This window comes from Monodon monoceros, unplaced genomic scaffold, assembly GCF_005190385.1.
Source record: "Monodon monoceros isolate NGI ecotype Baffin Bay Population unplaced genomic scaffold, NGI_Narwhal_1 Super_Scaffold_18, whole genome shotgun sequence".
NCBI classification, from domain to species: domain Eukaryota; kingdom Metazoa; phylum Chordata; class Mammalia; order Artiodactyla; family Monodontidae; genus Monodon; species Monodon monoceros.
Window position 1 is genome coordinate 83819930 of NW_021703774.1, and position 13260 is coordinate 83833189.

Below are 13260 nucleotides of genomic sequence, written 5' to 3' on the forward strand. Positions count from 1 at the left end.
TGGAATCCTGGGGAGCTTATGAAAATATGAGGCCCCATCTCAAACCTACCAAATATCTCTAGCAATAGGACCTGTATTTTTAAAAATTCTTCAGATGATTTTGATACCTAACCAGGTATCAAAATCATATATAATATGATCACAAGAAGAATTAGGACCAGCTGAGGTTTACTATAAACATACCCTTGATATGATGCGGATGGTTATCTAGAGCTGAAGGAAGAGCACACCAAATACCTGAACGTCTTCCAGATTTCCTTTACGCTGAAAAAGATTCTAGAATCTCAGTTTGTAGCTTCAGCCCACTAAAACCTAGTGTGGTGTAGGAGAGGACAATGGATTAGGATGCAGTAGATCTGGATTCTAGTCCCCGTTTGGAAAAGGAGTAACTGTTGTGACACTGGTATGCCATTGAGCTTCTCCAGACCTCAATTTCCACTGTAGGTAATTAACATTTGCTCTGTCTATTTTACAGTAAGACAATGAGGTAACTTTAGTTAATTATCCCTCCTTCTTTTTCCTTTGTCCTAGCTTGCAACATTTGATCCGCCCTAGCATTTTTCTGTATGTACTTCTCTACCCCAGATGCTGGAGAAGTTGCTAGCAAGCAAAGGCAGTGAGAAACTTCCCCTTCCTGCTACATTCTAGCAAAGAAATGAAAGGTTTTACAGTCATTGCTAATCAAGATTACATGGAATTGATGAAATCATTAAAAGTGCAAGGAAGAGTTCTGGTTGCCAGGCAAGGCAGCACAGCTATTGTGTATCCATGATCACGGAAACAGGGTATAAATAAAAATCAATAGTAAGATACCTCATTTTAGTCAATAGCTTAAACCTTTTCCGCTTGTCTCCCTCTTCATTCAAGCAACTGAACTACATACAATGGAAACAGATCTGGTTTATAGTTACTGAGGACACCTGGTTTTCAATTCAAACTGTTGTACAGATACTGAGTAGCCAGAAAAGGAGAGTGCAAATTTTCAATAATTGCCTAGAGAGGCCCAAGCCTCTCTAATTAAAAAACTGGGGGAAGGGTTTGAGATTCCTAGACCAGGTGACTATTAAACCCTTCTGGACTTTTAAGATTATGATTCTGTTTTCTCAAAGGGAAAAAAAGATTTATAATCTCAAGGGTGACAACCACAACCAAAAAAATCTACCAAGAGGGAAAATGAACATAGCACTCCTGTGTTTTTTTTTTTTTTTTTTTGCGGTAAGCGGGCCTCTCACTGTTGTGGCCTCTCCCGTTGCGAAGCACAGGCTCCGGACGCGCAGGCTCAGCGGCCATGGCTCACGGGCCCAGCCGCTCCGCGGCATGTGGGATCCTCCCGGACCGGGGCACGAACCCATGTCCCCTGCATCGGCAGGCAGACTCTCAACCACTGCACCACCAGGGAGGCCCAGCACGCCTGTGTTTTAAGTTAAACAGTTTTATACAAAATAGAAAGGTCACAGGACACATAATGATGATGTAGCTGACTGAATTTCCTCATTTATTAAAGAATAGAAATAAATTTTGCTTAAAAATTTTAAAAACGACATTAAAACTTAGTTTATCTTTCCACTGAATAAAACTGAGAAGAAGACTGGCTTTCAGATCATATATTTATTTAAAAAAATAAAATGGATCGACAAAGTTACCACATTATTATGCATGCTAACAGGATTTCCCAAGCCCATGAGATACCATTTCTTGAGCAATAAAAAAAATGACTTCCTCAATAATGTAAAGATAGGAAACCTTTCAATCCAAATTCAAGATCTTTATCACTAGGTTCCACCTCACAAGATATATCTGTGCCACAAGCTGAGCTCCTCAGTATAGAAAGCTTGAGAAGATACTAAACAAGGACGTCACTAAAAGATGATGATTTGTTAAAATTATAAAGCAACCATCTTTTGGCCTGCAAATATTCTACATTAGAAATCTCCACCACTGGGGATCTGCTCCCCATGACAATTTTACTATGAATCCAGGATAATTACAAACACATGGCATTTTTTTCTTGCATGCTTTCTTGGGCCAACCCTATTTGACAACATGTACAATTTACGGGATGGAACTTGAAACTCCCATTCTCACACAGGGATAGTTAAGGAGTGTTACCAATAACAAAGAATAAAAGTTATATATAACGTTGGTTACTATAAATTATATTTGTTCTTAACCACCCCATTCTCCTTAATATGTTCAGATTCTTTCGGGCAGAAAACATGAGTTTCCTATAACATCAATTACATCATTAATGATGATTAGAATGAGCTGTAGAGACCTTGATTCTGAAGACATGTATGTGCAGGTGAGACGCAATCTGATTGCAAACACTGACACAGTAGCGAATCAAATCAAAGAAAGAGAAGATCTAAAAAAAAAAAAGAGAGATACTATTAGATTCTCAGGAATCTGCTTAGGCCATCCCTAAGATTCCTTTTGAAAGCCAAGAGGAGAGGCTTCTTTCTTCTCTTATTTTGAAATTCACCTTCAATTCCATAAAATTTAATAACTCAATTTCCTCAAAGATTTTTCCTTTACACCAAGGAGCAACAAACTTAGTGAATATTTTAGGCTTTGTGGACCATACTCTCTTTGTCACAACTGCTCAGCTCTGCCACTGTAGCATGAAACCAGCCACAGACAATACATAAATGAATGGCCATGACTGTGTTCCAATAAAACTATTTACAAAAACTGGCCATTGGCCCACAAGCTGTAGTCTGCCAACTCCTGCTTTACAGTTAGAAATATGGAATTTATGAGCCAGGATGTAGGCAGGACTAATAAGAATAATACAAAAAATGACTCAAAGATGAAGCCATGAGGAACTCCCACGAAGTCCCATAAATGTGGTTTTCTAGTATTCTAAATCATTACAATTATACGATCCATCTCTCAGGACTGGCCCACTGAAACAGAAAACAAGTAACCTTCAAATCATGAAATAGAACACAGTACAAAACTTACCAGGGCTATCCAAAGTACAATATATTCATCAATAAAGCTGTTAAAATATTGGTCCAGAAACAAAAGTGCTGGACCTATGAATGCTGTGTCATGCAAATGCATTTCACTTTTAGTCATGTGTGCCACCTATGAATAAAGAGAATCGGTGATGTAGGCAGGCATTTCCATATTAAAGCAATTGTGAACTACACAGTAAATCAGTATTGTGATCAAATATCAAGTTTCAAGAATTCTTTAGCAATATCTGTTGAATTTTCAAAACTAAAACAACAACAAAAAGTGGGTGTGAAAGCTATACACCGAAGGTATATACCATGCCAACAAAGTCCCCCTAAATATGCTTTTCACAAGGAGCCTTGAGTGTACAGAATGAGAATGAAGAATGAGAATGAAGAATGTGGATAGAAAGAAGAGTCGTAGAGGTTTAAGGAGCTTCTGGTAATCTCAAATTGTAGCTTCATGTAAGAGTAAAAATGGCTCCCATATTGACATCAAGAGATTTTGATTAGAGGACAGCAAACTCTAGAACTGCTTAGGAAATTATGAAATGAAAACTATGGCCATAAAACCAAAATAAGATGGAAGTTAAAAAGAAAACAGACAAAATCTCTGGTGCTTACCACAAGCTTATTGGTGATTTTGGCAGATACAAAGCCAAATGTCAATATATAAAGACAGGGATGCTTTTCAAAAAGCTGAACTGCTGATTTCTTGTAGATCATTGCAGCTAATGTAATTACTGATCCAATATGGAGAAAAGGAGAAAGGACACTTGTTCCCTGTACAGAGTAAAGAGAAGTGAGGAGTTAGTGGTATTCTATACCGATCTGCTTGATGGAAGACAGATCAACTTGAACTTCTAAGAGCCTCACGGTGTCTGAGAGCCGGCAGTTTTTGTAACTGAATACCAGAACAGCTAAGGAAAAGCAGCAGCATGGATTAGTCAGGCACAAACTGAGGATTTTACTTAAGAGGGCAGACATTTTACAAAGCAGATCGCACTTAAAAAAATATATATATATGTGTATAAAAGTGTGTGTCTGCATGCACAAAAAATATGCAAATAAAAGCATATAAATGTATACATGTGTAAATAAAACTGAGAAGTTTCAGGGTTTTTTTTAAGACTAAGTGGAAACTCTCAATTAACAATGATTTTAATGAATTCAAATAACAATTCAAATGAAAAACAAAGTGACTACAAAACTAAGTCCTAGCACAATCACTGGAAATCTTAAGAAATACTTACTGCTATCGTTGATCCATTTTTTCCAACACCACCTGTGAAGATTACACGGAAGTAATTTGTACAGGAAAATATGGTCCCTGCTACAGTACAAAGCGCAGGAAAAATTTTCATTTGAATATTCAGCACTGGAATCTTTAATGGGTAGAGAGAGAAAACAATTAATATATATATATAAATCAAAATAAGAAAACAAAGCAAACATTTGATTCATATTCTGATATATTCTCCATTCCTTCTAGTTTAGTAAATACTTAAATTGATGGAAGTTTCCCTAACCTTTCCATTATAAACAATATAAAGTCTCAAGAAATGAGAGACTACATAAAAATTAATCTGGCTTCTGATACCAACTTAAAAAAAAATAACTGATCCAACTTTATTAGCTCGTGTCATAGCTAAGTAAGGTTCACCTAATGCATCCCAGAAATCTGGCAATAATGAACCAGGCTATCTTCTGGCCTTTTAATAAAAGAAGTGTACTTTTCCTTTATCTTTGTGCATTTTTTGAACTCTACTGCTAAATCTGTAATTCGTTACTAATTGTTATGAGAGAAAGCATGGAGCATAAAGGACTAGAAATATTTGCAACTAGATTTAAAAAATTTGCAAACTAGAGAATTCCCAATTCCAAACTGTTAGAATACAGGCAGCTAGTAAAAGTAGAAAGCAACTAAGAAGGTATTCATATTCAAGGAGCTTCTGTAATCTCAAATTGTAGCTTCACATAAGAGTAAAAACAGCTCCCATGTTGATGTCAAGAGATTCTGATTGGAGCAGAGCAAACTCAGGGACAGGATGAAAAATATGTGAAGCACACCCAAGCAGGTACAGCTCTATAATTGTGAATCCGAAACTTTAACATATAAGTTTACTTTTCAGAAGAAGTAAATAATAAATTTTTACAGTATACTGAAAATATGAATTGATTTACCTAAAGGGGGGCTGAGTGCTTTGAGATCATGTATCTAACCTTGTGAACACAATATACCTCATTTAAAATTAAATACACTTGTATAATACTAAATACTAAAAATCATTTAAGATTTTCTTTCTTTCTGCACATCTCTTTTTAGCTTTTCTGAAGTCTCCAATTTTGTCCAATATGGACTGAAAAGAAAGGAATAGTAAAATGATATATTCTATTAAGTGAAACAACTGACCCTAGGAATAAGATTCCAAAAGCCCACAGTAGTTTAATAGGCAATGAGTTCTTACAATGAAGACATTTTAATCAGGGCTGTCTACACTTTTTAGGGATGCCATCTGCTTACACTTTTAAAATCAAATAAGAATGTGACACTTCCTATTTTTTGTATGTATAAAACCCCAGTAAAATTGAAAGATATAAAATTTAATGTTTAGCTACTCTATTTAACTCTCAAGAACTTAGTTTATTTACACAACTCTATGACCTCTTGCAAAACTGCAGTCTAAAAAAACAGGGAAATCAACTATTCAAATTTCAAGTTGTACTGTGGCAGTGTTTAATTTTCTAAAATGAAAATAGGTCAACTTAAAAATTAAGCCCAGAACTTCACGGAGCATCTTAAATTGTCTCCTTCCTTCTCTAACTGATCTCCAAACCCTACAGTCCAAATTCAGAGCTTGTTTTCAATAAAGGAGAAAATCAACACCATGGTTGCTTTGAACTCCAAGAGATTTTTTTGCTCCAGTTCAGAAAACTAAGGATATTACAATCTAAGTCTGATGCACCTGGCTGAAATTCAATATTCTGTCTAGTTTCCTTTTCCCTCCAAAGACAAAGGACCTGTCTGGCAAAGGAGGAAATACTACACTCACTTAGATTTCAAAAGAAGTGAAGCATTAATCCATTACAGGGGCATGCCTGTATTAAGGCCAGGGCACTAAACAAGTGCCAACTCTAGTGTAGCAGTAATCTGTGCCACAATTGAACTGCATTGCATCACAACTGTGTTTAAAATTTGGTGAAAATGCTTTAGGATCATGGACATTTTTGCTCTCTGAAAGAACAAAGGATAAACAGCAACATTACAAAAGCCAGGCAAATTAGTAAATGGCTTGGACCACAAACCAAGTAAGCAAGCTATAGACGTAGGGGGCAAAGAATCATAAACATTCTTAGGGCCCTCTTCACGTCTGTCATATATGATAGCTACATACACCAAAACATAAGCTCCTGAATGTAGGTTTATGTTTGAATTGATTTTTAGAAAGCTGGATATTGTAGGTGCTCAGTATAAACTTATCAAATAGATTAAGATGTTCTCCCTTTCTCTCTCTACGTAGAATGTCTTTTTTTGAAATACTACCGTATTTCAAAATACGTGACACACCTTGCCGTCACGTTAAGAAGAAAAAAGGAAGTTAGCTACAACAAAATGAGGCAACATGAAGGGAAAGCGGAAGTCAGAGGAACCCCAAGTCTCACCAGGTGATCACTTAAAAATCAGCACTGATCAATCACTTTTAAAAAGTATTAAAAGTATTGCCATTTTCACCTCACACACAAGATCAAGGAGGGTGGACACATTGTCCTTCCCAATCTTTCTTTCTGTCCTCATCCTCCTGGAACATATCCAGGGTGATCAAAGTGCATCCACTCTATAGAAATAGCCAGAAAGCCGTACTAAAAACACTTTTATCTCAGGCCTACCCAGAATGTCAATGGTCTTTGAGACTGGGAAGAATAAGAACTCCCTTGGGTCATGGTGTCTGCTCTACAGCTAGGGTAAAATCCTCTGGATTCATGCCATAAAATTATGTAGCCAAATAATATCAGTTTAATGTAGTTCATTTTTCAGAGATTAAAACAAATCTTAAATTCTCAGGTGTACCAGATTAAATGGACACAGATTTTGGTTTAATCGTTTGGATTAATGCAGAGTATCAGTTGCTAAGCTGTTAGGCAAGTTTTCTTATGAGCGTAATAAAATATTCTTACAGGCTTTGTAAATTTCAGCAGAAACAGAAAGTATCATTTTGAGATTAGATACTTCCTTCCAAAGAATGTGGGACTGCCTGTTTATAATGTCTGATTTAGTTAAGTATAAAGCCACTACTTAAGTCTTTTAGTTTAAGAATGAGATACAAATAAATTACACTATATAGCAAGTCTTCAGCTCTACCTAATGAATTCTGAAACTTCACCTGTAGTAACACCCACCATTTGCCTTAACTGGATTCCAGAAGGTGTCTCCTGGTTTATTACACGTTTAATCTACTACTACCTTTTTTTTTTTTTTAATTTTTATCTTTGGCTGCACTGGGTCTTTGTTGCTGCACATGGCCTTTCTCTAGTTGTGGCGAGCGGGGGCTACTTTGTTGTGGTGCGTGGGCTTCTCATTGCGGTGGCTTCTCTTGTTGTGGAGCATAAGCTCTAGGCACGCTGGCTTCAGTAGTTGCAGCACATGGGCCCTAGAACACGTGGGCTTCAGTAGTTGCAGCACACGGGCTCAGTAGTTGTGGCTTGCGAGCTCTAGAGCGCAAGCTCAGTAGTTACGGCGCACGGGCTTAGTTGCTCTGTGGCATGTGGGATCTTCCCAGACCAGGGATCAAACCTGTGTCCCCTGCATTGGCAGGTGGATTCTTAACCACTGCGCCATAAGGGAAGTCCTCAGCTACTACTTTTAAAAGAATCAAATGTCAGTGAAAGTAACTGTGAGGGGATTTTATGGGTCCCTTCCAAAGTGATGACATTCTTTTTTTAAAGAGTTATATATATGATAGAAGGTAGTTCCAAGACATCCCAAAAGGATATATTCTTTTAGGGAAGCAATACACAAAAAAAGTCTTGTTTTTTGCAATGTGTAAACCATATACTAACTTTTGTGCATGAAAATAATTTCTTTCCGTAAAAAAGGGCGGGGGAACCAAAACACAAACCATGCACACACAAAAAACCCAACCAACCAAAACCAACAAAAACTAACTACAACCTTTGGTAAAAAAAAAGATCTCTTTGGGCTTCCCTGGTGGCGCAGTGGTTGAGAGTCCGCCTGCCAATGCAGGGGACACGGGTTCGTGCCCCAGTCCAGGAAGATCCCGCATGCCGCAGAGCGGCTGGGCCCGTGAGCCATGGCTTCTGAGCCTGCGCATCCGGAGCCTGTGCTCCGCAACGGGAGAGGCCACAACAGTGAGAGGCCCGCGTACCGCAAAAACAAAAACAAAAACAAAACTCTTTGAATTAAAAAAAAAGGCAAGAAATGGGTAATCAATAAGCAGTAGATAGAAATCACCTTTGCAAAACAGCTGATTTTCTAAAATCAGCTTTAAGAAGACATTTGCACTGTTTTTGTTTGTTTTTACTATAAAGTTGCTTTCTTAAATATCAGTAAAAGTCTTTTAATGAGGATTTGGAAGGCAATTTCCATTTCACGGCCTCAACCTCAAAAGAGATAAAAATTTCACAGCTAGGCCCTAAATATCTTCTCTCCATTTTGGCACACAAATCAGAGCACTGCATGTAGTAGTCTTTACTGAACTAACACAATGCAATTCAAAACAGCATATTCAGCAATGAGCCCATAGGGCCAAGGATAAAGAAAAAAAGAAATACAGTGGTTTGAAGTCAATTATGGGAATCTGTACTGAAATCTGCTCAAAGAACCCAGAGTATTTCTCTAAGCCTCTGAATATCACCAGAGAAGTCCAGTCCTTTCCTTTTATTTTAATGATGGTAACAGTAGAACCAACGATGCTAATAATAAGACAGTGGCCCGTGAATCTCTTTCCCTACTGCAACCTCCATTTCAGTCTTGGATCTGAGAGTTCCTCAGATTACTTTTTTAAAACATATAATAAAAAAGAATGATTATATTATCTTAATTGCCAATAAAGATAGGACAAAATATTTGATCCTTTTAAAAGAAAAAAAAAATTACATCTGTTATGTTCATGTATAGATTGTGTATATAAATTCTAATAAAGAAAGGTGACAAGTTTACCTGAAGCAAATTTACTACCAGGCACCACCTAAAAATTATGGATATGTGTATAGCCTGCGTGAATACATAACTGCACTGAAAACAATGCTTTCTGTACCTCCATACTGATACAGATAATTAGGGATATATACCTGATGCTGACTTGATTTTGGGTGATTAAGCCAGAAATCCCATTTTTTTTGTTACTGATATGCTGAAACATTAAAGGTAATTTATATGTGTGTAAGATATGCAAAATAATTTTGGAGGGGGAGAGATCTTGGTATAAAACACAAAGCCTATGAAAATAATAATCAATATAGTGAAGAAATTTAAAAAAAATTAAGTGGGAGGTAGGCTTTAGGCTTTATTACCTAGTTTCAGGAAAAGAAAATCTTTTCTTTCCTTCTTCTACAACCAAATTGTTTAAAACTATTTACTATTTGATAGTTTTATAGCTATTTATAACTGCTAACTATTTAACCTACACAAGAGCAAAAGTAATAACATTCTAGTGAAATCCAAGATCTATAGATATAGATCTATATGTATACAGTGTGTATGTATCTATAGACCTCAGATGTCACTAGAGACAGTATTGACTTTTGAGACTATTGTGTAAAAAAAGATGTGATTTTGAATGATATTATGTACATGAATGAACAGTTTCAGAATTTTCCTGGTTGACTATGGATTTTCTTTATTCCTTCATCTTCTCCCTCCTCACAACACTATCCTCCCAACAAAAGGCATTAAACAATTTCTGGTAATAGATACTTAGGGAAGCATGTTAATTACACTTCCTTAAGTATCTAATTTACTATCATAAAGTGAGTTAGGTAAGGGAAAAATCTTGCTCAGTAAATTTCCCTTATACTTTAAAATTAATCTGATTTTTATGAACTGTGTTTGTTTAGGAGTAGCAAACATGCCAACTGTAAAAGCAGCAACAACTTCTATTGAGGGCTCATTATTTGATAGGCACTGGTCTGAGTGCTTTACACATACTCATTTAATACACAAAATAACCTTATAAGACAGGTACTATTATTGTCTTCATTTTACAGAGAAGAAAACTAAGCCACAAGAGTTGAATAACAGATCAAGTTCATACAGTAGGCAGTGGAGCCAGGATCAAACTCAGGCAGTCTGGTTCCTGAGACTGTGTTCTTGGCCCCCGTATTATATATATTATATTCGCTCTTTCAGAAGTTTGTGGAAAAGAACTTGTGTTTGTAGGGGTGACTGTATTTCAAGTCAAGTTGAAAATCAAGGTCCTGGCTTGTGAAAACAATCCTAAGGCACTGATTTCAATAAGCACTTATTCTGTTCTGGGGCCAGAGTTAATTTACTACCAAGATTTGTTACTCAGCTTTAAGCATATAATGGAGAAATTAGTAGACTCATGTAGCTCAGAAAGAGAATAAAATATTTGGTTTAATCTTGTCATTGGTTAACTTGATACACTACCTGCTGTTTCCTCAGCTGTAAAATAGGACAACAAATAATAATTTTGATAGCCTTCAAAAATAACCCTGGAATGGACCTACTGTACAACATAACCCCAAGTAGTAAAATTCACTATGCCCTAAAGAGAAGTTTGTGTCCTATCATTGCTGTGACTTTTTGTTTTCAGAAAGAATAAAATAATTTTACATATCATCCTTTAACTGGATTATACCATATTAGAAAAACACAAGCAAAAGACAACATGCATTATATGGGTTACACAATGTGCAGAGTTACCATAGATTGCCAAAAAGGTGGTCCTCCAATCACTGCCAGCAAATGCATGATTATTATGAAGATTTGCACTTCAGTCACATCAATTCTGATTAGGTACAAAAAATCCAAAAAAGCAGAATTACTCAAAACAATTTCAAGTTAATTACTTGCAAGCTTAGCAGCATTCCTCTATCATGCACAATAGAAAAAAAATCTCAAATATTGAGGAAAGGGGAGAAGGAGGTGTCAAAAATTTGTTATGAGCAAAATCAAATAAAATCCAGAGCGTTTTAATTTCATTTGATGAATTTCACAGAGCAATAAAAACCCCTCCTTTCTAAAGAAAATTTGACTCATTGAAGTTGGGCTGAAACTACAGCTTAACCTTTCTCACCAAAAAAAAAAAAAAAAAAAAAAAAAAGAAAAGAAAAGAAAAAAGTGTGTGTGTATTAAATTTTGAAGCTCAAGCAGAGGATTGCATTGTACTGCTGTATAATATGAGATCTTGAAATAAGTGCTTTGTAGTATCAAATGGAAGAAATGGTGAGCTTTTACTAAAGTAACATAAATCTCTGATACCTTGGCAAAACTTACTGCCCTTTAGATATATTCATTTAATGCCTTCCATGATGTGGGTGTGAAAAAAAAAAATTCACCCAATTCTCAATCAAATTCTTATGCTTATTAGGTCAACTACTCTAAGACGTCTAGAAGGAAGATACTGAAAGCAGCCAAGAATTAGCTTTGAGCTTGCTGAAAATGATCTTACAGTCAAGAAGAGACAAACCTGGTACAAAAACAGGGCAGTAGAAATTAGAAGCCTGGAAGTCTGAAAAAAGAATATGGGCATATTCTGAAGACTGAGGAGCAAAGCAAAAACTGATGTTCCTTTCCCTCTGTAAACTAGCACTTTTTATAATCTTGAGATTGTCATTCTCAGATTACTGGATCCAAATGCCTTTTAATTTTTTTACTGATTTACCCTACAGATATGCTTGCACAAAATGTCTGTACAAGGTTATTTATTACAGCATTATTAATAGTTGCAAAACTTTAAAAATATCTCTCAATGAGGGAGTAGTTATAGAAATTATGGTACTTCCATACAGTGAACTATTAGGTAGCTTTTAAAAAAAGAGTGGGGTAGCTCTCTAGTGGTGACATGGAAAAATATCAAAGTTATATTGGGTGAAGAAAAATGCTGCAGAATGTGTATATGAACTTTTTGCATAAAAAAAGAAGAAAAATAATATTACATTTTAATTTTTGCCGATAATTACATAACAAATTTCTGGAAAGATACATTACAAACTAAGAACAGTGGGTACCTATTGGAGAGGACAGTGTGGGAACTGGACAGCTGGAGATGAGGATGAGAAGGAGACTATTCACTGCACACCTTTTTTATAATGTTAGTTTTTAAACAAAGTGAAAAGTTTATCTATTAAGAAGGTAAACTTAAAAAAAAAGTCAGTCTAAGAAAACTGATAGCAACAACAGCAAGGGGGTTCAAATCCCAGAGCAGAATAGAGCCCCCATTTCTAAAATTGATACTTCAAGCAGACAATCTATCATGTGAGCTTAAGACATGTAAGTTTTATGCTCATAATAAATAACCAGATTGAGACCAATCTCTCACAACTAAAAAAAATTATCTTTGATTGCTCAAGAATGTTTTTTAAATAGAAGCATATTAAGCTGCAAACATATGATGTAGTTATCTTGATATACACATTTATTGAAAAAAAAATGGACTGAATTAGGCTCAAAAGAATCTGTAGAGCTGACCTGGTGAGTGATGTTGCCAATAAGGGGAATTACACTCAGTAGCAGACTCAGGAGACTAAGCAGGTGTCAAAGATGATCGACTCTGTCTTGGGTGGAGGAGGGTAGACATCTTACAACATTTTGCTGGATATGTGAAGTAGCCTTTTGGGAGGGGAAGGGCCAGAAGTATAGAATTACAAAATAAAAATGGAGGGAACCTCATGCAATTAATCTTTGTACCTTGGATGAATGTAAGTAAAAGAGATTAGGAAACATGAAAGATCTTTACAAAGCCCGAATTGGGATTCCTGGGAAATTTTTATGGATTAGCCTGTTTGGAAATTTTGCAAGACAGAATTCTGTAAACCGTTCAGATATTATCACTGAATTTAGATCAACAATGCCTTAATGTTAGGAGCGAGAGTCAGGGAACTTACTTACCAGTTGGTAGTTAGTTAAGAACATTTTTTCCTGTGTGATTATCTGATTTAGCGGAATACTCTGTACTCCAGGATAAAGCCCTCCTGCTCTGAATCATGAGAATTGCCTATCACCACTTCTGGATGTGTGGCTCTAATCTTGACTGTCAATGAAAAAACGTGCAGTGCGAGGCCATCCCGAAAGAGAGAAACTAAGCAAGCTAAGTGGGAC

General features: G+C 36.2%; 1 protein-coding gene across 3 annotated transcripts in view; it reads right to left on the bottom strand.

The window, feature by feature from the left end:
* Nucleotides 1-1593: 1593 nt before the first annotated feature.
* Nucleotides 1594-13260, bottom strand: part of CEPT1 (choline/ethanolamine phosphotransferase 1) — a 35990-nt gene continuing 24323 nt past the window's right edge. For 2 of the 3 annotated variants that reach the window (XM_029228922.1, XM_029228923.1), the window contains exons 5-9: nt 10864-10948; nt 4214-4345; nt 3585-3743; nt 2965-3090; nt 1594-2365 (exon numbers count right to left, since the gene is read on the bottom strand). In XM_029228922.1, coding sequence (XP_029084755.1) covers nt 2246-2365; nt 2965-3090; nt 3585-3743; nt 4214-4345; nt 10864-10948 — 622 coding nt within the window. In that variant the 3' untranslated portion in view covers nt 1594-2245. The remainder of the gene's footprint in view (nt 2366-2964; nt 3091-3584; nt 3744-4213; nt 4346-10863; nt 10949-13260) is intronic. The other variant, XM_029228924.1, reaches the window with a different exon arrangement.